Source organism: Sapajus apella, unplaced genomic scaffold, assembly GCF_009761245.1.
Source record: "Sapajus apella isolate SASKATOON/1434 unplaced genomic scaffold, GSC_monkey_1.0 scaffold73, whole genome shotgun sequence".
Taxonomy (NCBI): domain Eukaryota; kingdom Metazoa; phylum Chordata; class Mammalia; order Primates; family Cebidae; genus Sapajus; species Sapajus apella.
In genome coordinates, this window is record NW_022437013.1 from 8,136,945 (window position 1) to 8,164,275 (window position 27,331).

At 35.2% G+C, this 27,331-nt stretch overlaps 1 protein-coding gene across 3 annotated transcripts in view; it reads left to right on the forward strand.

The window, feature by feature from the left end:
- RBM41 (RNA binding motif protein 41) overlaps nucleotides 1–27,331 on the forward strand; it is a 49,745-nt gene that overhangs the window by 6,598 nt on the left and 15,816 nt on the right. For 2 of the 3 annotated variants that reach the window (XM_032250906.1, XM_032250908.1), the window contains exons 5-6: nucleotides 1,044–1,115; nucleotides 23,092–23,495. In XM_032250906.1, the coding sequence (XP_032106797.1) occupies nucleotides 1,044–1,115; nucleotides 23,092–23,495 (476 nt within the window). The remainder of the gene's footprint in view (nucleotides 1–1,043; nucleotides 1,116–23,091; nucleotides 23,496–27,331) is intronic. The other variant, XM_032250907.1, reaches the window with a different exon arrangement.

Here is a 27,331-nt window from a genome sequence, read left to right on the forward strand (position 1 = left end):
TGCAACAGATGGTATAAGCACTATGGAGTGTGCTTACTATGGAAGAGATGTGAGACAAGGTTAGAAAGGTAGCTAAAAATTTTGAACTGTATTTGTTGACTAGTAAAGACCTATACAGAGTTAGTTATCGGTTAGTTTGAATATGGTTGAAGGTTTTTGAACCAGAAGTAACATGATAAAAGCCGTATTTGAAAGTTATTAATCTGGTAATCAATAATAGGATTAGAGAGAGGAAGAACTGGAAGCAGGGAGAATGGATAGGAGATATTACAGTCATTTAGGCATGAAGGCTGAATGATAGCAGTGGAATTGGAGAGAGGTAGGTTTACAAGGGAAGAACCAGTAAAACTTGTTGACTGAAAATGGAGGGAGGTCAATGGAGAGGTATGTGTCAAAGATAATTCAGATGTTTCAAGGATGTATGACTTACCGATTGGCGAAATTAAGAAAGCCTTTATGGGGAAATTTTGAGGAAGGATAATTAGATTGATTTTAAACATGTTGAATTTGTAAGAATGGCACGATCATCAAATGCAAATGTTGAGGAGACAGTTGGAAATGCAGCAGTGAAGCTCAGGAAAGAGGTCAGAACTAGATACATGGAATTGGGAATCATCTATCCATAGATGACACATTAAGGCCATGGGAATGAATGAATCATTTATTAGAGACAGAAAGACCATAGACATGGCAGAGCAGTCGTGCAGGAAGGAATGAATGAGCAAATGAATAGCCTTTTGCGGAGAAACATTTAGCATAATGATTAAGAACATGGGCTCTGGAGGCAGACCACCTGTGAAAATCCTGGCTCCCCCACTTACTAGCTATGAGATGCTAGGCAAGTTACTTCTCTATGTTTCAGTATCTTCATCTGTAAAATGAGAATATTAATAGTAGCTGTGTTATAGGGTATTAGGAGGGTTAAGTGAGATAATACAAGTAAATCACTTAGAGCAGTACCTGGTATTTGGGGTGGAGGGTGGGTGGTGTATGAATCTGTTCTGTTTCCTATCTTTGAAACTCCTTGCTTTAAACCTTCACAGCATACCACAAAAAGACAAGTGCAGACAAGTACATGACCTCAATGAAGAGGAAGATAAAATTAGGCACAAAAGGCAAGTCGAGAGTTTTCTTATAGTGTTAGATTTAGGAATGTAACCTAGGGTCCCAGACTTCTAAGTTGAGCACTTATTTAATTCCATATTCAGTATATGACAATGTTTATAGGAAATGATCCAGAGGAAGCATATTATCCTGATACAGAATATTAAATAGAGGCATTAGTAGAAGTTGTAAAGCTGTTACATATAGTGCTGTTGTTTTTTCTTTATACATTTAAGTTACTGTACCAGACATAAATTGACCTTAATGATTTTTATATCCCATTTCGCAAATGATTCTGAATATTTTTATTAATCAGTAAAGTATAATTATTGATGATGATAATGATATGATAGTTAATATTTTCTTATTTTTGAAATGAACTTCCAATAAAATTGCATGGGGCTTCTTTTTTTTTTGGCATACAATTCTGTGAATTGTAAATCATGTAGATTCATGTAATCACCACCACAATCAAGAGAGAGAACAGCTCCATCACCTTAAAAAATTCCCTCATGCTGTCCCTTTATAGTCACTCCCAACCCACCATAATTCCTGAGAATCACTGACTGTTATCCATCACTGTAGTTTTATCTTTTAGAAAATGTCATATAAATGGATTCATACAACATGTAACCTTGTGAGATTGGCTTCTTTCACTCAGCATAGTGCCTTTGAGACTCATTTGAGTTGTTGTGTGTATCAGCAGTTCATTCATTTTGCTGAGTAGCATTTCATCATACGGGCGTTCCAAAGTTTGTTTATCCTTTCACCCACTGAAGTGCATTTGGGTTGCTTCCAGGTTATGATGGCTATGCATAATATTGATATGAACATTCTTGTACAGGTTTTTTTGTGAACATAAGTTTTTATTTCTCTAAGGTAAATATCTAGAAGTGAGATTACTGGTCATATGGTAAGTGTACATTTAACTTCATATGAAACTGCCAAACCATTTTCCAGAGTGGCTGTACCATTTTGCATTTTCACCAGCAATGTATGAGAGTTCTAGTTGCTCTACATCTTTGTCAGCACTTGGTATTGTCAGCATTTATTTTGGTTATTCCAATAGCTGTGAAATGGTACCTCATTGTAGTTTTAATTTGCATTTCCTTAATGGCTAATGATGTTGAACATCTTTCATATGCTTATTTGCCATCCTTATATCCTGTTTGCTAAAGTGTCTGTTCAAATCTTTTGCTGTTTTATAATTGGGTTGTTTATTTTCTTCCTGATGACTTTTGAGAGTTCTTTATATATTCTAAACTCAATCTCCTGTTGGATATGTGATTTTAACACATTTTCTCCCAGTCTGTAGTTTGTCTTTTCATTCTCGTTAACTGTCTTTTGCAGAGCAAAGTTTTTTTATTGTGGTAAAATATATATAATGTAAAATTTACCATTTAAACCATTTTTAAGTGTGTAGTTCTGTGGCATTAAGTACTTTCACGTTGTTCTGAACTATCACAACCATCCATCTCCAGAAATTTTTCATCTTCCCAAACTGAAACCCTGTAATCATTAGACACTAACTCCCCATCTCCTCCACCCCCACCAGCCATTGGCAATCACTATCCTACTTTCTGTCTCTATGAATTTGACTACTCTGTTTCTATGAATTTGACTACTCATAAAATTGGAATCATACAATATTTGTCCTTTTGTGGCTGGCTTATTTTTGTTAGCATAATATCTTCAAAGTTCATCTCAGTTGTAGTATGTGTCGGAATTTTCTTTTTAAGGTGGAGTCATATCTCATTGTATGTATATAGCACATTTTTTTATTGATGGATGCTTAAGTTGTTTCCATGTTTTAGGTTTTGTGAATAATGCTGCTACAAACATGGATGTATACCTGCTTTCAATTATTGTGGGCATATACTCAGAAGTAGAATTGCTGGATCACATAGTAATTCTACATGTAATTTTTTGAGAAACTGCCATATAATTTTCCATAGAGACTGTATGTACTATTTTACCTTCCGACCAGCAATGCACAAGATAAGAGTTCCAGTTTCTCCATACCCTTGGTAACACTTGTTATTTCTTTTCTTAAAAAATAATAGCCGTCTTCATGGGTGTGAAATGCTATCTTATTGTGGTTTTGATTTCAATTTCCTTGATGATTAGTGCTGTTGAGCATCTTTTCGTATGTTTTTTGGCCATTTGTATATCTTCTTTGGAGACTTACCTGTTCAGATCTCTTGTTCATTTTAAAAATAAGTTGCTTGCTTGTTGTTGAGTTGTAGAAGTTCTATATATATTCTGTATATTAATTGCTTGTAAGATACATGATTTGAAAATGTTTCCTCCTGTTCCAGGAGTTACCTTTTCACTCTGTCTTTTGATGCACAGAGTTTTAAATTTTGATGAAGTCCAATTTGTTGATTTTTTTCTTTTGTTGTCTGTGCTTTTCATGTCATATCCAAGAAATCATTGCCAAATCCATTGTTATGAAGGCTTTTCCTTAGGTTATCTTCTGCAAGTGTTATAGTTTTAGCTCTTATATTTAGGTCTTTGAATGAGTTAATTTTTGTATATGGTATAAGGTAAGAATTCAACTTCATTTTTTTCATGTTGATATTCAGTTTTCCCAGTACCACCTGTTGAAAAAAAGACTGTTCTTTCCACACTGGATCATCCTAGCACCCTATTCAAAAATCATTTGACCATATATGTCTGTCCTTATGCCAGTACCACACTGTTTTAATTATTATAGCCTTGTAGTAGGTTTTGAAATCAGGAAGTGGGAGACTTCCAACTTTGTTATTTTTCAAAATTGTTTTGGATATTTGAGGTTCAGTTGAGATTCCACATGAATTTTATAATGGATTTTTCTATTCCTGTAAAAAATGTTATTGAGATTTTGGTAGGCCTTGCATTGAATCGCTTTGGTTAGTATTGACATCTTAACAGTATTGTCTTCTAATTGATGAAGATGGAATGTTTATTTGTGTCTTGTTTAATTTCTTTCAGCAACATTTTGTAGTTTTCAGTGTATAACTCTTTCACCACAGAGAAAATGTTTTCAAGTCTTGTAAAATCTTGTGTATCAATTGATCCTTTCATGGGTTGCTATTTATGTGTGTGCATTTATATGTGCCTAAGAACTCTACCTGTTCATGGAAAAGATATTTTCCTGTCTTTTCTTCTGATAGTTATATAGTTGTACATTTTACATTTAGATTTATGATCCAATTTGACTTGATGTTTATATAAGGTATGAACTTTAAGTTCACGTTTTTTTGGTTTCAAATGTCCTGTTGTTTCAGAACCAACTATTAAAAGAGTATTCTTTCTCCATTTACTTGCCTTTGTATTTTTGTCGGAAATTAATTGGCCACATTTGTGTGTTAATATGTAACCCCGTAATTAATCATGAAAAATTGAAATTCTTCCCCCAAGATCAAAAAAAGACAAAGATGTCTGCTCTTGCCACTTTTGTTCACAGTGGAATGAAATTAGAAATCAATAACTGAAGGACATTTAGGAAAATTACAAATATGTGGACATTAACACTCTACCAAACAGTCAATGAATTAATATGAAATCAAAAGGAACACTAGAACGTATTTTGAGATAAATTAAAACACAACATGCCAAAACTCATGACAATAAATTCAGTGTTGGGGGGATATTTAGCTGTAATGCCCATAGCTGTGTATGCCCATATTAATAAAGAAGAATGATTTCAAATTAATAACTGAAACTTCCACCTTAAGAACTAATAAAAAGGAAAGCAAACTAAATCCAAATCAAACTGATGAAAATAAATAATAAAAAAAGAGCAAAAATAAATGAAATAGAGGAAAAAATAGAGAAAGTCAGGAAAATCAAAAGTTCTTTGAAAAGATCATCTCATTTATAATCACTTAGCTAGACTGATGAAGTTAAACAGAAAGAAGACTCAAATTTCTAAAACTCAGTTCTACTTTGATTCTTATTTGTTTGGGTCATCTTTTTCCATCTTTTTGCTTTTAGTCTGTTTGTGTTTTTGAATCTGAAGTATGTCTCATGACAGCAAATAGTTTGGATTTTCTTTTCTTTTTTTAATTGATTATTTCAGTCTCTGCCTTTTGAGTGGAGAGTTTAGTTCATTTATTTTAATGTATTTAATTAGAGTCTGTTAATAAGGATTTACATCTGTTATTTTGCTTTTTGTTTTGTTTCTCTTGTATCTTTTTTGTTCCTCTGTTCCTCCATTTATTCCTTCTTTTATGTTAAATAGATTTTTCCAATGTGCCATTTCAATTCACTTCTTGCCTCTTTTACTAGTTTTGTGTGTATGTACATGTGATAGTGATTGCTCTGGGGATTACAATTAACCTCTTGGCTTAAATAAATTAATTTGTATTAAAACCAACTTAATTTCAATTATATTTGAAAACTTGGTTTAGCTGTTCTCTACCCCCCCCCCCCCCCCGCCACTTTCTACTATAATTGTTATACCAATTACACCTCAGAATGTGGCTTTTTATTAAGTGCCAGGCAGGTCAAATAGTTCCATCCAGATCAAATAGTGAGAATTCTCCAAGGATGGGGCTTTTGGGGTGTCCAGAACTGTTCTGCCGCTCCAGTTTCAGCTAGGCTGCTGGTTTTTGCAGCTTCTGTTTTTGTGAGATTGTTGATTTTCTAGGCTACTGCAAAGCTAGAGAAGGGGAGATGGGATTATGGAAAGTTGAAATGCTACAAACTTAACTGTTTGAGTTACATTCATCTCTTAGCATATAGATAGCCAATTGTCCTGGCACCTTTAGTTGAAAAGACTACCCTTTTCCATTGAATTGTCTTAATATCTTTGTGAAAAATCAATTGACAATAAATGTAAGAATTTTTTTTTATTTTTTTTTCCTCTTTATTTTCAGCAATTTGATTATGCCATGTCTCATCCAGGCATTACTTCTTTGTTATTTCAGAATTCTTGATTTCTTACCCCTTCCACCTGCTACCATTTACTCTTCATAGCCTTTAAATGTACCATACATTCTCTCCAGGCTTTATAACTTTATTCAATGGGAGAGGCAGAGTGAAGTGTGCTTACTTCATCTTATCCAGAAACAAGTCCTAATAGCTACTTATTTTGAGGATTTTTCCAGTCCTTGTACTAAGTATTTTTCTAAATTACCACATTTAAACCTTCTAGCACCCTGTAAGATAGCCAGTATTATACCCATTTTACAGAAAATGAAATTGGCTTCAGTGGGGGATAAGTGATTTTCTTAAGATCACAGTTATTAAGTGGCTATGCTGGGACTTAAATCCGTGTCTGTCCTTACACAAAAGTCTGTACTCTTGTCCATAGCACTTGTATATGTGATTGGAAAAGATTTATTGGTTTATTAAGTGTGATTTTATTATATCTTGAGACAAACCTTTTTGCCATTTTCTAACCTTGAATCAGTGAGAAAGAAACATGTATTATCTCTAGAAATATATTTCCTGTGAAATCTTCAATTGTAGTATGGTACTCTCTGACTACAACCTTTTTCTTGTCCTTCTAGCTCACATAACTCTCTTAAATTCATCATACCACTTCTTCAATCCTGTTGACATCTCCTGTTCCTTCACTTTTTTAATTTTCTTCTAATCTGTCAGTCCCTCCCTGTTTCTTCTTCCTTTCAAATATCACTTAGACTCCATCATCCATTATTTAACCACATCTTGACAATGAATCATTCTCTTTGCTTCCTTGTCTATGTATCACATCCACCCAGCAAAATCTCAAACTCAGAGCAACCCAACTAATTGCCTTCTCTATTTATACACCATGGCTTCTGAGCATTGCTAGAAATAAATTGTAACTTTGTTGATTATTACTTCTACAAGTTTCTCATCTCTGATATTGGCTAGAGCCTCTCCCTTGTTCAACAGTCTATCTGCTAGTCCCTAGATACCTCACTATTTCTTTCCTTATAAATACTATTTTAGATCCTCATTACTCTTTCCTTTCCTACTGTTTCATCATTTTTAACAGTCTTCCATCCTATTTCAAAGGAAGCACTGCCATCAGCAAGAACTTTCATGCATTTCCTGCTTCACGCTCTGCTAACTTCTGTATCCTAGCCCTTGTTTTCTTTTCTCTTGACCCAGTGCTAGAGAAGTCCTTCCTGTTTAAGGCTAATTTTTATACTTTTGTGCTGGATCTTATTCCTCTTATCTTCCAAGGAACCTCAGTCATCCCCAGTATTGTTTCTTTTCTCTTAGGGTTTTAACATTATTTGTATCACTTGTCAGTCTCCATGGTCTACATATGCCTACCATGAACTATTAAAGGAAAATGATAAAAATGAAAGATGTCTTTCATTTGATTAGCTACTTGAAGAAATAATACATTTAGATCTTTTTTTACTATATACCATAATAAGTAGCAGTTCATTTAATAAGTGAAATATAAAAATTTAAGCCCTAAAAAAGATAATATTAAATACATATGTTAATATTTTTGATATCTGAATGGGAAAAGATTTTTTCTGTTCTTTATTTTCAGTGAAAATTTTCAAACACACAGAAAAGTTGAAAGAATTTTATCATAAGCAACCATTATATTACCATCTAGAATCTACCATTAATATTTTGCCTTATCACATATTTATCTATACCCATCTATCAATCCATCTTACTTTATTAATGTATTTTAGAAAACTGCTGATGTAAATTCCTGCCCCCCAAATACTTCAGCATGTATACTGTTAGAGTTATTTATTAACATTTTTTCTTTTGTTGCAAAATTTGCAAGCAGTTAAATAAAACATCTTTTAAGTGTTCATTGGCTAACTTTTGACCAGTGTATAAATCTGTGTAGTGATATACTGGTAAACGTTTAACAACCACCTCTCTGGGGGGAAAAAAAGGCCCTAATATGTATCATTTGCCAGTTTCCAAGTTGTGCATATTCCCACCAAAGCCGGTTTCAAGCTACCAATATATCATCACTGAACATGGAATTGGGAATAAATAAAGACAATCACTGGACCATCTCCAGGACACACTGCATCTGTGTAACCTAACCCCTATTAACACAAGATTACCATCACCCCAGAAAGTTTCATGGTACTTCTTTCCAGTAATTCCCATCCTACCCTCTCAGAGGCAACTAGTATATTGTGTTTTGTTTTGTTTTGTTTTTTTTAACCGTAGATTAGTTTTGCTTGTTCTAGAACTTTATGTAACTGGAATCATACAGTATATGTTCTTTGTGTAAGATTTCTTTAATTCAACATAATGTTTTTGGGATTCATTGATATTATTCTATATATCAATAGTTTGCACTTTCTACAGCACAATTCTTAGAAGAGTTTTCTATAGTTACTGTATTAGTTTCCTAGGGCTACTATAACAAATTATTATAAATCTGGTGGCTAGAACAACAGAAATTTATCCTCTCCACAGTTCTGGAGGCTAGAAGTCTAAAATTAAAGTTGTCAGGAGGGCCATGCTCTCTCTGCAGCCTCTAGGAGAATATTCTTCCTCACTTCTTCTAGCTCTCATAGTTGGCAGCAATCCTTGGCGTTCCTTGGTTTATAGATGCATGATTCCTATCTCTGCCTCTGCCTCACACAGCATTCTCATGTATCTGTGTCTTTGTGTCTTCACATTGCTTTCTTAAAAGAATATCAGTCATTGGATTTAGGCCCACCCTAATCCAGTATTACTTCAACTTAATTTAACTACATCTGCAAAGATCCTATTTCCATATATGTTCACAGTCTGTGGCTCCAGGTGGACATGAATTTTAGAGGTATACTGTTCAAGCTAGTACAGTCTGCCCTCTGGCACCAAAAATTCACGCCTATCCATGTGCAAAATACATTCCTCCTATCATAACATCCCCAAAAGTCTTAACCCATTCCAGCATCAAGTCTAAGTCCCAAATATCATCTAAATATCAACTCAAAAAGCCCTAAGTCTCATTATCTAAATCAGGTATGGGTGAGGTTCTGGATATGGTCCATCCTGGGGCAAAATTTCTCTCCATCCTGAGACTGGTAGAACTAGAAAACAAGTTACCTGCTTCCAATATAAAATAGTGGGACAGGCATAAGATAGACATTCCCATTCTGAAAGGGCAAAAAGGAGGGAATAAAGGGGTTACTGGTCTAAAGCAAGTTTGTAGCCTAGCATGGAAAATTCCATTAGTTTTCAAGCCTATGAGCAATATTCTGGGCTCAATGCCTTGTCTTCTGGGCGCACGCATTTAGCCTGTAAGGGCAGCTATAGCCCCATCCTCTCTGGCCTCTACGTCTGTGGCTTTGCTCTTGTAATCATCCTTCCTTCATTTTGTACTGTCTCTGTCTCTTTCACACCAGGCTGGCACTGGTGGTTTTTGCTGGTATAAAATCCTCAAAAACATTATCAGTCTTATATATGTCAAGAGATATATACCACTGGACATGAGGTTTCTCTACAGATTCTTCCTAGGTAACCCCATCTCTATTCCTGGCTTCTACTGAGGTGGTTGATTGGATCCTAACACCCTAACACCAAATCTCTTCAATGAAAGTTTGTCTATCTATTCTGTTGACCTTGTTTCCAGAGCACACTATCTATATAGGCTAAGAATTTTCCCAATCATCAAGTGTTGTCCCTTTTTCTTAACAGTTCCTTCTTCAATTTTCCTTCTTCCTCTTTTATTATCAGCATCAGGGAGAAACTAGCCTGCATCTTCCACACTGCCTGTTCATCTCCTTAGCGAAATATCAGTTTGTCACTTTTAAGTTAGACTTTTCACCCAACAGTATTATTCAATTCAGCCAAGTTTCTGCCACTTTATAACAAAGATTGCCTTTCCTCCAGTGTCTAATAACATGTTCATCATTTCCTTCTAAGGCCTTACCAGAAGTACCTTTAACATTTATACCTCTAGCAAATAATAGAAGTTTTCTCTGTTGTCTCTTTACTACTTTCTGAGCCCTCACCAGCATTGCCTTTAACATCCATATTTCTACCAACAATCTCCTCAATGTAGTATAGGCTTTTACAATCAAGCAGCTCTAAATTTTTCCAGTCTCTACTCATTACCCAATTCCAAATCCAATTCCACATTTTTAGGTATTTATTAAAGCAGCATCTTACTTCCCAGTACCAATGGTACTTTGTTATGGCAGCCCTAGGAATCTAATACAGACTCTGTTACTGAGAAGTAGGATGCTGCTTAAAGTGCATGGCTTAAAACAACAGAAAGTTATTCTCTCACAGTTGTGGAGGCTACAAAATCAATGTGTTGGCAAGGTTGGTTCCTTCTAGTGGCTCTGAGGGAGAATTTGTTGCATCTCTCTCTCTTAGCTTCTGGTGTTTGCTGGCAGTTCTTGGATTATAGATGTATTACTCCAGTCTCTACCTCTGCCATCACATAGCATTCTGGTTGTTGACTGTCTCTTTATCTTCACCTGTCCTTCTTATAAGGACACCAGTCATTGGACTCAGAGCCTAACCTGTGACTTCACCTTAACTATTTATATTTGCACCCTGTTTCCAAATAAGGTCATATTCTGAGGTTCTGGGTAGACATGAATTTTAGGAGGATTCTATTTAACCCAGTACATTTACTTATTGCCACTTCTTCACTTCTCATTCACTTTTTTGCAGTCCATCTTTTTATAATGACACAGATCATGCCAAATGTAACTTAAAACATTTTTAATCAGATCAAGAAATAGAACATGCTGATACTCCAGAAATTCCCATATGCCCCTCACAAATCACAACCCTCTCCCCACTAGATATAACCACTGTCCTAAGTTGTGATAATTTCCTTATTTTTCTTTATATTTTTGCCACCCATACATGCAGCACTAGAAAGTGTTTAGTTTTGCCTGTGTTTAAGCATTATATCAGTGAATTATACTGTATGTATTCTATTGGGTCTTCCTTTTCTACTCAATGTTATGGTGTTTTCTGACAGTTATGAGATATTCATCCATATTGCTATGTGTAGTCATAGTTCATTTTCATTGAAATATAGTATAGTATTCTTTATATGAACACACCATAGTTTACCCATCCTACTGTAGTTGTACATTTGGGTTGTTCCCATTTGGGGGGCTATAAATATCAGTCCTGCTACTGTGATCTTTCTTGTACATGTTTTCTGGGACACACGTGCAGGAGTTTCTCAGCGTATATATCTAGGAGTGGAATTGAGTGGCAAAGTGTTCATACATCTTCAGCTTTAATGGCTGTTAACTAATTTCTGAAGGGATTTCCCCAAGTTAAAATTCCACCAGCCATGTGGAAATGTTTAGGTTGCTGTGCATCCTTGTCTACAACAGGTATTGTCAGACTCTAATCTGATGAGTATTTACTTGTATTTTGTTATGCTTTTTTCCCTTTATTATTAGTTAACATTTATTTGTTACCTTTTTTTTTTTTTTTGAGACAGAGTCCGCTCTGTCGCCCAGGCTGGAGTTCAGTGGCACGATCTCAGCTCACTACAACCTCCACCTCCCGGGTTCAAGCAATTCTTGTACCTCATCCTCCCAAGTAGCTGGGATTACAGATGTGTGCCACACCATTCCTGGCTAATTTTCATATTTTTAGTAGAAACTAAAAACACAGGATTTTTGCCAGGGATGGTAGCACATGCCATGTTGGCCAAGCTGGTCTGGAACTCCTGACCTCAAGTGATCCACTCACCTCGGCCTCCCAAAGTGTTGGGGTTATAGGCATGAGCCACTGCACCTGGCCAATTTATGTTACTTTTTTAAGCTCTTAGTCAAGTGTTATTTTCCTCAACTCTTTTATTTTGGAAAATTTCAAATGTGGAGAAAAATTGAAAGAATACACCCACACTCTTCACCTGCATTCACCAACTGTGGACAACTCGCCACATTTGCTTTACCTCTCTCTTCCTCTTTATGAGTATATGTGTATGTGGTTTGTTTACTGATTAACTATTTGGAATAAGTTTCAGACATAAGAAGGATTTACTCCTAAATACTTAATTATGTATCTCCTAAGAACAAAGGCATTCTCCTATGTAATCACACTATAATGATCACTCTTAAGAAATTTAACATTGCTGCTCTATTGTTGCAATCAGGTTTCTCAATTATAAATTGAGAATACAATCAGGGATCAAACATTACATTTAGTTTGCTTTAGAACAGTTCCCCTGCCTTCGTGTTTGTGTGTGTGTGTGTGTGTGTGTGTGTGTCTTTCAAGATATCATTTCAAGAGTCTTAGCCTATATTGTTTGTTTGTTTCATTGTGGTTTTAATTTCATTCTTGATAACTGGTGATGTTGGATACCTTCTTACACATTTACTGGCCATTTGGATAGCCTGCTTTGTAAAATGGCTACTCAGCTCTTTTGCCCATTTAGCAAATGTGAAAATGCCTATTTACTACCTGAATGTCTTTCCATCTGTTTGTATCTTTGTCCAGATGCAGTTTTGGTTCAGAGGTCACTTTAGGCATCTATCAAAACAATAGCTTGTGAATGTTTAATTTAGCAGGTAAATAATTTTAAAGACAAGATAACCAATGGGTGAACTCCAAAGCACTAAGATACAGAACATCTCAGTTCTTACCACCTCTACAGGAAGGAGGGAGGTTGGAAAGCATTGAGGTTATGCATTCTGAATATTCTGTCTCTCTTTTTCTCTAATCTTAGGTGCATTTTTCTATACATTTGTACCAGTCTTTTTATTATTATGGATACTTTTTCTTTGTTGGTAATATATGTTGAAAATGTCTATTCCAATTCTGTGGTTTGTCATTTCACTGCCCTTATGATATCTTTTGGTAAACGAAAGTTGTTGATCTCCATGTAATAAAATTTATTAATTTTTTCTTTATACTTAGTGGGTTTTGTGCTTTGATTAATAAATCCTTCCCTACCATGAGCAAGTAGATATTGTTTTTTAGTTCTTTAGTTCCTTTCTTTTTTTCTTTTTTGAGACAGAGTCTTTGTCACCCAGGCCGGAGTGCAGTGGCCAGGTTCACTGCAACCTCTGCCTCCTGGATTCAAGCAATTCTCATGCCTCTGCCTCCCAAGTAGCTAGGATTACACACATGCACCACCATGCCCAGCTAATTTTTGTATTTTTAGTAGAGGTAGAGTTTCAACATGTTGGCCAGACTGGTCTCGAACTCCTGACCTCAGGTGATCTGCCCTCCTTGGCCTCCCAAAGTGCTGGGATTACAGGCATGAGCCACCGCGCCTGGTCCTGATACTGTTCTTTATTCTAAAAGCTTTGTGTTTTTTGCCTTTCACATTTAAGTTGTTAGTTCACCTGGAATTGATTTATGTATATGGTATAAAGTAGGGTTCCAGTTCCTTTTTTACCCTCATGTAGATAGCCCTCTATCCTAACACCAGATATTGAAAATATCTAGACTGTTATTTTGTTGCAATATCAGGTGTTCATATACAGATGGATATTGTCATATATCAGGTGTTCATATATGAAAGAATTTTTTTTATTCTCTATTTTGTTCCTTTGGTCTTTTTGGCTATTTTAGAATCAATATTAGACAGTCTAGCTTCATGATGTTTTGATATCTGGTACAGCAAAAGAATAATTCTTTCCAACTTGTTGTTCTTCAGAAGTGTTTTGTCTACTTTTGACACTTTGCCTTTCCATGTAAATTTGAAAATTTTCAAGTCACACATGCACACATACCTTTATGTGATTTCTACTGGGATTCCATTGAGTGCTTAAGTCAGTTGAGGTCAATTGACATAGCTATGAGTCTCCAAATCTTCAAATGTGTACATAGTACCTTTCCATTAATTTACTTATCCTTTAATGTCTTTCAGTACATTTTCTATTTTCTATTCCTTCTCACCTTTTGTGATTCTGAATATTTTTTTAAATTTTTAAATAGTTATATTGAAGTATATAATTTACATATGATAAAATCCAACTATTGTGTTTATTGATTTTTAGTAAATGTATAGAATTGTGCTATCGAACCCAGAGTCCAATTTTAGGACATTTCTATCACCTGGCAAAATTCCCTAGGGCCCATTTGTAGTAAATGATAACCACATATATCCCAAGCCTCTGTCTCTATAAATTTGTCTTTTCTAGACATTTCATAATGAATGGAATGTTACAATATGTGGTCTTTTGAATCTGGCTTTATTCAGGACCGATAATGTTTTTGAGGTTCTCCATATTGTAGCATGTGTCAGCAATTCGTTCCTTTATATTGCTAGTTTTTTATTTTACGGCATTATTAGTCCGTTCTCACACTGCTATAAAGAAATACCTGAGATTGGATACTTTTTAAAGAAAAGAGGTTTAATTGACTCACAGTTCTGCATGGCTGGGGAGGCCTCAGGAAACTTACAAGCATAGCAGAAGGGGAAGCAGACACCTTCAGAAGGTGGTAGTAGAGAGTGTGTGTGTGAAGGAGAAACTGTCAAAGACCTGTAAAACCATCAGATCTTGTAAGAATTCACTATCACAAGAACAGCGTGAGAGAAACCACCCCCATGATCCAGTCACCTCCCACTAGGTCCCTCCCTTGACACATAGGGATGATAGGGATTACAATTCCAGATAAGATTTGGGTAGGCACACAGAGCCAAGTCAAATCAATAGATACATCACATTGTTTGATCTTTTTACCACTTGATGACATTTAGGTTGTTTCCCCTTTTGGCTATTATGAATAATGTTTCGGTGAACATTTGCTTGAACATGTTTTCATTTCTCTTGAATTAGTGGAATTTCTGGGTCCTATGATAATTCTGTGTATAACCAATTTGAGGGATCGACTATTTGCTAATGTGGTTGTATCATTTTACTGTCCCATCAGCAATGTGTAAGAGTTCTTATTTCTCTGCATCCTTGCCAATACTCATTATCTTTTATTACAGCCATTTCAGTGTGTGTGTGTACTGATAGCTCGTTGTAGTTTTATTTTGAATTTCTATAATAACAAATGATCTTGAATACCTTTTCATGTGCTTATTAGCCATCAATATGTCTTCTTTGGTGAAATGTCTATTCAAGTCTTTTGCCAATTTTTTGATTGGGTTAAGAATTTTTTTTTGTATTCTGAATACAAGCCCTTTATAAGGTATATGATTGGCAAATGTTTTCTTCTAGTCTGTAGCTTGTCTTTATTTTCTTAATGATGTCTTTTGAAGCACAGAAGTTTTTAATTTTAATGAAGTTTAATTAGTTATTTTATGGCTTACATTTTTGGTGTCATATCTAAGAAATCATTGCTGAACTCAGGGTTAGAAAGATATTCTCCTATTTTTTTTTCTGGAACACTTATAGTCTTAGCTTTTACATCTAGATATATTACACATTTGAGTTGATTTTTATGTGTGAAGTAAAGGGTCCAAGTTCATGTTTTTGTATATGGATGTCCAGTTGTTCCAGCACTATTTAAAGGCTGTTATTTTTCCTATTGTCTTGGCACCTTTGTGGAAAAATCAATTGACCATAAATGCAAGAATTTATTTCTGGACACTCAGCTTGGTTCCATTGATCTATATGCCTATCTTTATATGCTAAATCTTTTTACTGCACCTTTATAGTAAGTTTTGAAATTGGGTAGTATGACTTCTCCAACTTTGCTTCTCTTTTTTAAAATCACTTTTTCTATTCTAGGTCCTTTGTGTTTCCATGTAAATTTTAGAAGCAGCTTGTGAATTTTTTTTTATACAAATAATCCTGCTGGAACTTAATAAGGATTGCGTTGAATCTATAATTCAATTTGGAGAAAACTGATCTTTAATCATTAATATTTTAATCCAAGAATATATAATGTCTCTTCCTTTGTTTAGATCTTCTACAATTTATTTCAGCATTGTTTTGTAGTTTTTAGTTACTTTTATTAAACTTAATCTTATGCTTTCTTTGTTGAATTTGTTTATTTTTTTTTTAGAGACAGGGTCTTGTTCTGTAATTCAGGCTGGAGTGCAGTGACACAATCATGTTCACTACAACCTCCAATTCCTGAGCTGAAGGGATCCTCCTGCCTCAGCCTCCTGAATATCTAGGACTATAGGTGCTTGCCACCATGCTTGGTTAATTGTTTTGAAAGTTTTTTTTTAGAGATGGGGTCTCACTGTGTTGCCCAGGCTGGTCTCAAACTCCTGGCCTCAAGTGACCCTCCCACATCATCCTCTCAAAGCACTGGAATTACAGGTATGAGCCACCACACCCAGCCTTTTGAATTTATTTCTAAGCATTTTAATGATTTTCATGTTCTTGTGAATAGAATTGTTTTCACATTTCATTTTCCAATTGTTGCATGCAAGTATATAGAAATACAGTTTATTTTTCTTTTCTTTTTTCTTTCTCTCTTTTTTTTTTTTTTTTTTTGAGATAGAGTCTTGCTCTGTCACCCAGGCTGGAGTGCAGTGGCACAATCTCGGCTCACTGCATCCTCCACCACCCGGGTTCAAGCAATTCTCCTGCCTCAGCCTCCTGAGTAGCTGGGATAACAGACATGCACCACTACGCCTGGCTAATTTTTGTATTTTTAGTAGAGACAGGGTTTCACCATATTGGCCAGGCTGGTCTCGAACTCCTGTCCTCAGTTGATCCACCCTCCTTGGCCTCCCAAAGTGGTGGGTTTACAGGTGTGAGCCACTGTACCTGGCCTAGAGTTGATTTTTCTATATTAATTTGTATCCTGTGACTAAACTCTTTTATTGTAATAGTTTGATTATGGTTACCTTAGAGTTTTCTGCATAGAGAATCCTATTTTCTGTAAATAAAGACACTTCTTTCTTTCCAATCTGGAGGACTTTTTTTTTTCTTTTTTCCCTCCTTGTACTGTCTGGAACCTTCAGTACAGTGTTGAATGCAAGTGATCAGAGCTAATATCCTTGCCTTGTTTCCAGTCTTAGGAGGAAAGTATTCAATTTTTAACCATTAAGTATGATCTTAGCTCTGGGTTTTCTACACATACTTTTTGGCAGTATATTACTTTCCTATGAAAGGAAAGATAATCAGAATGTAACTAATTGCCATACATGTAGTGGCTTAAACAATATAAATTTTTGCTCTTATAGTTCTAGAGGTTAGAAGTCTTAATATGTCAACAGGGCTGCATTCCTTCTAGCGGCTCTGGGTAAGCCTTGTCCAGATTCTAGAGGTCACCTGCATTCCTTGGCTCTTGACCCCTTCCTCACATTACCCTCTACATCCATCATCACATCTCCCATTCTGTCTCTGACCTTCTTGCTTCCTTCTGCTAAGTACCCTTATGATTACATTGGCCCGACCTGCATAATCCAGAATAATCTTCTATCTCATCCTTAATATGATCACATCTGCAGATTCCCCTCTGCAGTGTAATTTAACATTTTCCCAGATTCCAGGGATTAGGATGTGGACATCTTTGGGGGGGCCATTATTCCACCTACCACAAGCAGGTTGAAGATGCTCCCTTCTAGTGTCAGTTAATTGAGCTTTTAAAAATTATAAATGGGTATTGGATTTTGTTTAATGCTTTTTCTACACCTACTGTGATGATCATGTGGTTTAAGATTTAATCCTTTGATTTTTAGATGTTATACCAATTTTTCATTTCTGGGATAAATCCCAATTATATGTGTGTGATCCTTTTGTATGTTGCTTCATGAGGCTTGCTAATATTTTGTTAGGTATTTTTGCATCTATATTTATGAGGAATACTGGTCTGTGGTTTTCTTGTAATATCTTTGTTTAGCTTTGTTATCATTGTAATACTGACATAATGGAATGAATTGGAAAGTATTTCCTCCTCTTCCCTTTTCTGAAGCGTTTCTGCAGGATTGGTATTATTTCTTTAAGTATTTGATAGAATTTACCATTGAAGCCATTTGGACCTGGGTTTTTCTTTGTGGGTTGTTTGTTAAGTACTAATTCATCCTCTTGTTATTCATTTATTCTTTGAGACTGCTTTGGTAATTTCTGTCTTTCTGTGAATTTGTCAATTTATCTAGGTTTCCTAATTTGTTGGCCTAAATTTATTTATGATATTCCTGAATAATCATTTTCATTCCCTTAAAGTTAGTAGTGATGCTTCCTCTTTAATTCTTGATTTTAGTCATTTTTGTCTTCTCTCTTACTTTGTTGTTCAGTCTAGGTAAAGCATTTGTTATTTGTTAAACTTTTCAAAAAGCCAGCTTTTGGTTTTGTTGATTTTTCTCTACTTACCCATTTTCTATTGCATTGACTTATTTCTTAATCTTCATTATTTTCTTCCTTCTGCTTGCATTGTGTTTAGTTTACTCTTTTTCTGGTTTCCTAACTTGGAAGCTCAGGTTTTAAATTTGAAACCATTCTTCTTTTCTGATACAGGCATTTAAAGCTAAAAATGTCTGTCATATGGAATGCAGCATTGTTTTAGCTACATCCATACAATTTGATATGTTGTGTTTTCATTTTTATTCAGATCAAAATATTTTTAAGTTTCCTTTATGAATTCTTTGATCCATGGATTATTTAGAAGTTTGTTGTTCAATTTCTAGATATTTGTGTTTTCCCATTTCTTACAATAGTGGATCACTAATGTATGTTCTGGTTATAGAACATGCTTTATATGATTTCAGTCTTTTTTAGTTTTTTGAGACATACTCCTACCTTGAGACCTCACTCTAATATCAGCATGATAGACACCCTTGCCTTCTTTAGGTCTTCACTCAAATAGCGCCTTTTCGTGAGACCTATCCAGACCAAAATTAAAAATAATGACAACGCTGTAGCTCTTCCAATCTTATCTTGTATTTTTTGCTTTTTTATAGCACTCCTACCTTCTAATATGCCGTGTAATTCACTTAGCTCTACAAAGGGAGGAATTTTTATTTATTGATGTGTTCCTAAATATTTTTGAGTGTATTTACTAATCTATTCATCCACTTGGACATATGTAGCTGAAATTTGTTCACTTTCTTTGGATAATAGTATTTCATCATAAATGTACCAGAATTTTATAATTAATTCTTCTTGGATGAACATTTGTATTTTTGCTAATTGTGGGCAATTATAAATGGCAATGATCTGAAAATTCTTATTATCGTGTCCTAGTACATATATGCGTACATTTTTCTAAGAATACATGTGGGAGTGGAATTGATGTGTTGTATGCTGAGCATAACTTCAACATTAGTAGATGATGACATGTTGATTTGCACTGTGTGTACACATTACCACCAGCAATATGTGAGGGTACCAGTTGCTCTACAACTTCACTGACATGTAGTGTTGACATTCTTTTTAATTTTTGCCAATATGTTGGTTTTCTATTAGTATCTTATTCTCTTCCTAATTTGCGTTTCCCTGAATTCTAATGTGGTTGAGCACACTTGTATATAATTATTTTATTTATTTTATTTATTTTTTTCAACTTAGAGACAGGGTATCACCATGTTGCCCAGGTTGGTCTCGAGCTCCTGGGCTCAAGTGATCCTCCTGCTTCGGCCTCCCAAGTGCTGGGATTACAGGTATGAGCCACCACGCCCCGCCCGCATATATGTGTATTTCCTCTTTTGTGAGACATCTATTCAGTATTTTGCCCATTTTCCTAATGGTTGTTCATCTTTTTCTTATTGATTTGTAGGAGTTATTTATGTATTTTAGATTTAAGTTCTCTGATAATTCTTTGTGTAGCAAATATCTTCCTAATCTGTGGCTTTTTGTGTGTATGTCCATCTCTTTATGACATTTTGATGAACAGAAGTTCTTAATTTTAATGTAGTTTAATTTATCAATCTTTTCCTTAATGGTTATTGCTTTTTGTGTCTTAGGAAATACTTATATAACTACTCTCATGCCTTGCTGGTGGAAATACAGAATAGTATAACTTCTACAGAGTGAAATTTAACAATACATAGAAAAATTACATACACATTTACCCTTCGTCTCAGCAATTCTGCTTCTTAGAATCTATTTCAAACATATACTGGAAAAATACCAAATCCTGTTTGCACAAAGCTGTTTATCAGGACATTATTCGTAACAGTCTAAGACTGGATACAAGACCAATGTGTGGGGAATAGTTGAATAAACTATGGTACATCCACACATGGAGTACTGTGCAGCTATAAGAAGGAATGAGAAGAGCTCTACACATTAATATGGAACTATCTCCAGGATATATTGTTAATTACAAAAAGTAAATTGTAGAACAGTGCTTATAGTAAGTTACTTTTTATGTAGGAGAGAGGTATAACTAATGAATTATGTGTATGTATGTATATACCTATTTGTTTATATTTTCAAAAAAGAAACAATGAAACCATAAGCCAAAACCTAATAAAAATGATTATTTATGGGGAGTGAAAGGAATGAGATAAAGAGGACAGAAATGGAAGTGAGACTTCTGTGAAGGTATTGTATAACAGTTTTACTTTAGATCCATGTAAATATTTTGCTTCATTTAAAAGTTTAATCAAAAAGGTAAAAATCAATCCCTAAAATTAAAAAACAACCTGAAGCAAATTAGCCTGATGATAAAGTTAATAACATAATCCACACAATTGGAAAACAAAAGAAAACAATTACTTACACTGACTTTAAAAACAACATTTGTATATTTCCAGTGGGGTCCATATTCTTAGGGCAAAAGTAACTGCAAAGAAATATAAAACTATATTCAGCAGTTTTATTGGTGATAGTATTGTTACTGACATTTTAAAATTCTATAAGTATATTGTAGGAAGAAGCTAATAAATCATTTTGCTAACATTATTTTAAGCATATGAGAGGAAATACAACTCTAAAATGAAGGAGTTTAAGTAAAAACCTTGTTATCTCAAATTTGAGTTGGAAATACCAATATAAACTCACGATTTACTTTTCCCTTTCAAAATGTCCCTCTTGCTCAGCAAACTAACACAGGAACAGAAAATCAAACGCTGCATGTTCTCACTCATAAATGGGAGGTGAACAGTGAGAACACATGGACACAGGAAGGGGAACATCACATACTGGGGCCTATGGAGGGAAAGGGAAGGGAAAGCATTAGGACAAATACCTAATGCATGTGGGGCTTAAAACCTAGGTGATGGGTTGATAGGTGCAGCAAACCACCATCCCACAAGCATACGTATGTAACAAATCTGCATGTTCAGCACATGTATCCCAGAACTTAAAGTAAAATTTTTTTTAATTAAAAAATAAAACCATTCCAGTGTATAATTAAAAAAAAAAGCCTTAGCTTTTGTCCACTGAAAAGGCCTGGAAACAATAACTCAGAAGTTGCTTCTGCACACACCAGCAACACAGTGTGGTTTCTAAATATCACTTCTTACTAAAAGGAAACAAGGGGCCTCACAAAAATATTCCAGGTTTGAGTTTGGAAGTGTGCAAGATGAGCTTAGGATATTTGGCTATGCCAGAAAGCCAGGAAGCAATACAGGAGCCAATCTGAAGGGTTTCCCAATGGTCCTAAGTGGGATGATAATACATTTTATTAACACAGATAAAATATATGAAAATACACTCTTTTATTACTATACTAAACATAACCATTGGTCACCATTGGACATTTCTTTTCTTTTCTTGTCTTTCTTCCTTCTTTCTGTCCTTTCTTTCTTCTGTTTTTTTTTGTGAGACAGAGTCTCGCTCTGTTGCCTAGGCTGGAGTGCAATGGCGCACTGCAACCTCTGTCTCCTGAGTTCAAGCGATTCTCCTGCCTCTGCCTCCTGCATAGCTGGGACTATAGGCACCCGTCACCACACCTGGCTAATGTTTATATTTTTAGTAGAGACGGGGTTTCACCATTTGGCCAGGCTGGTCTTGAACTCCTGACCTTGTGATCTGCCCTTCTCAACCTCTCAAAGTGCTGGGATTACAGACATGAGCCACTGCGCCCAGCCACCAGTGGACATTTCTAAGGTGTCAACTTTTACTCTCATAATTGATAAATAATGACAAAGAATCAAGCATTTATCCTGCCTTTCCCATATGATCTACATTTAGGGAAACTACATAGTTGATGACGGTAAGTTCACCATAGAATTCCAGATAATAAGCGCAAAAGAAATAATAGAATTAGGAAAGCCACAATTTGCAACTCTTAATAAATTAATATAGGTAATGGTCATCAATGGATGTAAAAAACCCATTAGGTGGAAGGTGAATGGGAAAATTTAGTAATGGGGTTATGAGACTAATATCACCTAGCACCTCAATTCACTGATGAATTTCAGCATCACTAAAAATGGGACCACCAAACATTATGTGCCTTATGACATGATACAATAGGAAGTACATATCTGTCTATAAGGAATCTAACCTGTAGATCAGCACCGCCTAATGTAACTTTCTGAAATGATGTAATAGTTTTTATCTGTTTTGTCCAATATGGTATCCACTAGCCACACGTGACTATCGAGCACTTTACATTCGCTAAGTTCGACTGAGGAACTGATATTTAAAAATTAATTTAAATAGACACGTGACCAGTGGCTACTATATTAGGTAGCATAGTTATAGATTAACTGCCAAGAAATAGAATGGAACGAACAAGTTAAACAACACCATCAGAAAATGATTAATCAAATTCGTTTGTTCATAGAACAAATGTAGTTTATTTAATCAATGGAGGAGGGAGAAAATGAAATAAAGGGGTAGTAGAGAAGAGGCACTGTTTTAGAATAAAACAATATTAAGAGATACAACAGCCAGAGGCAGGTTTAGATTCTGAATTGAATAACCAAGTATTAAAAAAACTTTGACATAATCAGGACAATTTGAACATGACATTGGTATTAGATGATACTAAGGAATTATTAATTTTGTGAAGCATAATGCTATATGGCTTATATTTTAAATGTCCTTATCAATTAAAGGTACATATATTTGCATGACTCTAGGTGCCTCACTTGCCTCACTGTCATTCTGGCCTATAGTTCTGCTTGAAATAACCTATCATAAGATAGCTATATACCATTGTCATTTGTCACAGGTCGTAAAGACCTGTCCCAGCAGTGTTTCTTTATCTGAGGTCCAGGATTTAATTTTTATTAATTTGTCAAAGGTTGTATTGGTAGGCTTTGTGGAACTTCCCTATCTCTTTGTCTTGATCCAGATGAACCCCAAAAGAAGAACAAAGGTGATCCCATGAACAACCTGGAAAGTTTTTATCAAGAGATGATAATGAAAAAACGTCTTGAAGAGTTCCAACTTATGAGAGGTGAACCCTTTGCTTCCCACTCACTGGTCTCAGCTCCATCAGTGGGTGATAGTGGCACAGCTGAGAACCCATCATTACTCGAGGACAAGGGAAAACAGGCAGCACAGGGTAAAGGTCCCAGTCTCCATGTGGCAAAAGTTATTGATTTTTCACCTGAGCAGTGTTGGACTGGGCCTAAGAAGCTGACGCAGCCAATAGAATTTGTCCCAGAAGATGAAATCCAGAGAAATCGTTTGTCAGAGGAAGAGATCCGAAAAATTCCTATGTTTTCTTCATATAATCCAGGGGAACCAAACAAGGTATAGGCCAAACCAAGTAAAACAACCTGGGTTGATTTCACTTTTATTTACCTCTACCTAAAGTAATCCTTTTAAATTAGCTTTGATGATACCAAAGAATCATGATACAGGCACAGTGATTGTGTTTGTCCTTGACCTTGACTATTTATTCTTTGCATACTATGTAAGTAGCATATTTCCTATAATGTTCTTGGTACTTTGCTAAGGTCCTGAACTCCTCTTAGCGTTTTAAAGAAATCTTGATAAGACTCTAGTCCATACCCATTAGGAGCCCTGAATTGAAGGAAAAGTAACCTCCAGTTTCCTACAGTGTAGTAATCAAATAGTGGTCATAGGACCACCATAGCTGGTAGCCATAGTGCCTCTGGAATTAGTCAGTAATTGACTGCCTGGTTGTGAGTAGGGTATATGCTACCACATGAGTCTTCTCTTCAGAATGCTTTACTTGGCTTTCATATGACATATGACTTAAGTTGCCATTGGCAAAGCAGCAAAGTGAAAAAGTCCTATAAGCTTTAAGAAATTATCCAACAAGGCCAGGCACGGTGGCTCACACCTGTAATCCCAGCACTTTGGGAGGCCGAGGTGGGCAGATCATGAGGTCAGGAGTTTGAGACCAGCCTGACCAACATGGTGAAACCCCCTCTCTACTAAAAATGCAAAAATTAGCTAGGCATGGTAGTGCATGCCTGTAATCCCAGCTACGCAGCAGGCTGAGGCAGGAGAATCGTTGAACCTGGGAGACAGAGGTTGCAGTGAGCCAAGATCGTGCCACCGCACTCCAGCCTAGCTACAGAGTGAGACTCTGTCTCAAAAAAAAAAAAAAAGAAAGAAATTGTCCAACATGTAACTAAATAACGTAAATATTTCTTATTTTATTGATCAAATCATTATTTCACATTCATGTTATATGTTACATCTGGATTGGAAAACTCTTCATTACTATGTTACCCAAAGAGACAACACAAGCCTTTGTAGCATATACTTTGTTGTGTCTAAAAAACAAAACCAAAATATAATGTTAGTTTTTGACTGTCTCTGAATTAAAAAAAAATAATTCTAGATTAGGGATATTAAAATCGTTTCTTTGACTGATTGAATTTCTAATAGTTCAGGGGTATTTATGCTATTAGTTCAAGGATAGCTTGATTTTTATTTACTTTTTGTTATGAAATATTAATATACCAAAAGTTATATCGAATAGTATAACAAATATCTATGTATCCAGCCAACCTTTATTAATCATTATAAGTTCCTAATATTTTCCCTATTTGCTTAATTAAAAAAATAAAGCATTATAGTTATTTCTGAAGACTTCCACATATCCCTTACATTGGTGAGGGATATGTGGAAGTCTTCAGGAATATCTATAATTTGCTCTTTATAATTTTATAAGTAATAAATATATAAATAGCAAATTTTATATATGTAACCTTTCCAGATGTAACCACTATCCTGAATTTGCTATTTATAATTCCTATGCATGTTTTTGTATTTTTACTACATAGCTGTATATTCACAAATAACATATAGTTTTATATGTTCTAATACTATATAGATGACATACTCTATCATTCTACAACTTTTTTGACTCAATATACATAATGTTTTTGAAATTTATTTCCAAAGATACAAGGAAGTATCTAGTATTCCATTGTAGAAATAGACCATAATTTATTTTATTTATCAGCTTCCCTGAAGATTTGTTCTTTCTGTTATTTTGCCATTACAGATAATTCTGCAACAACTATTATTACATATATCTCTTGTTGCACATACGCCAGACTTTTTCTAGGGCAATATTTTTCAAACTTAGGTTACAAATAGCAGGCCACAACCAATAGGATTTTTTTAAATGAAATGGAATAGAATAGAACATATCAAAAAGTATTCCTTACCAGTATGTTAAGGTAATTACTGTTTCTTAAAGCTTTTATATTATATGTGTTTGTGTATATGTGAGATGTGCGTGTGGGGCCACAATGAATAATGCAGTTTTTCCTGTAGATCTCAACAAAAGTGTTGGGAAGGTGTCACTGTTATAGTGGTTCTCAAATGTTGGTGTGCATCAGAATTGCCTGGAGGGCCTATTAAAGCACAGATTGTTAGTCTCCACCCCCAGAATTTTTGACTCAGTAGATCTGGAGTGGGGCCTGAGAATTTGCATTTCCACCAAGTTCCCAAGAGATTCTGATGCTGCTGGTCTGAGAGTGACAATTTAAAAGTCATTGTTCTAGGTTATAAACCTGGCAGTGGAATTACTGTGATATATAGGGTATGTATATCTCAACTTCTAATGAACAGGGTTTCAGAGATCTCTTCCCATTCTTGCCAAAACTTTGGAGTATTACACTCTTTATTTTCCCAACCTAATCAGTTTGAAAAGATATCTCATTGTTTTAATTTGCATGTTTCTGATTTCCAGTGAGGTTCTGTATGTATTGTTAACATTTATTAACCTTTCAGCAACTTTCTGTGAGTTACCTGTTATATTCCTTTGCCGAATATTTGTTTTTTCATATTTATTTATAAGGATTATTCTAAAATTCTGCATACAAGTCCTTTCTGTTGTTTATTTAGCAAATATCTTCTCCCAGTGGATGATTTTCCTTTTAACATTGTTCCTGATGTCTTTTGTTGAGTGAAGACTTTCATTTTAATGTTATCAGATTATTAGTATTTTATTCAGTGGTTTGTGCTTTTTGAGTCGTTTTAAGGAAATCCTTCCCTACAAATCAATAAGAAAAATACAAATGGCACAGTAAAAATGTTTATAAAAACAGATATAACAGGCAATTCACAGAGGCAAAAACACCAATGGCCAATAAACTTAAGAAATCTCATTAGTAATCAAGAAAGTGCAAAATAAATCTATACTATGATATATACATTTAGTACTTAGAATGCTGGCATATATTTAAAGGCCTGACAATGCCAAGTATTGGTGAGCATATGAAACAATAAGAACTCCATGTAATCCCAGCACTTTGGGAGGTCAAGGCTGGCGGATCACCTGTGGTCAGGTGTTTGAGATCCGCCGGGCCATGGTGGCGAAACTCTATCTGTACTAAGAATACTAAAAATTAGCTGTGTGTGATGGCACACACTTGTAATCTCAGCTACTCAGGAGGCTGAGGCATAAGAATCTCTTGAACCCAGGAGGCAGAGGTTGCGGTGAGACTCTGTCTCAAAAAAAAAAAAAAAAAAAAGGAGAAAGAAAGAACGAAACAGTAAGAACTCTAATATACCTCTAGGGGAATATAAATGAACACAGCCACTTCTGCTTATTTACCTCTGGGGGAATATAAATGAATACAGCCACTTCTGCTTGTTGTAATATTGTTTGTGAGAAACATTCATGTTCATTAGGAGTATTGGTAAAACATGGTATGTTTATAAACTAGAATACTATACAGTAGAGAAAATGAATAAAATAGAATTATAGGTATCAATGTGGATGAAACTCACAAACATAATTTTGAATACAAATAACTAGTTGCAGATTTCTAGTTTCAGCTTCAACATGTGAAGTCCTTAGAAGTCATCACTCCTGTCTTACAATAAGAAAAACAGCTGAACAAACTGAAAATCAATGACTTTTCTTAGACCCAGCAGAAAATTGAAGTCACAGGACAAACTGCAACCCTGAAATCTGGAGAAACAGACAGTTACACAAAATCACATCCTAGATTTGCTTATCAAGAGCAAAAGGCACTGGTGCCATAAACTGGTAGAAACACTTAGGTGGTAACTGACAAATTGCTAGAGGTAGAGTGTAGACTAGTGTGGGAATGACAAAACTCCTGAGGGGCCATAGTCTTAGAGGATTTTTTTAC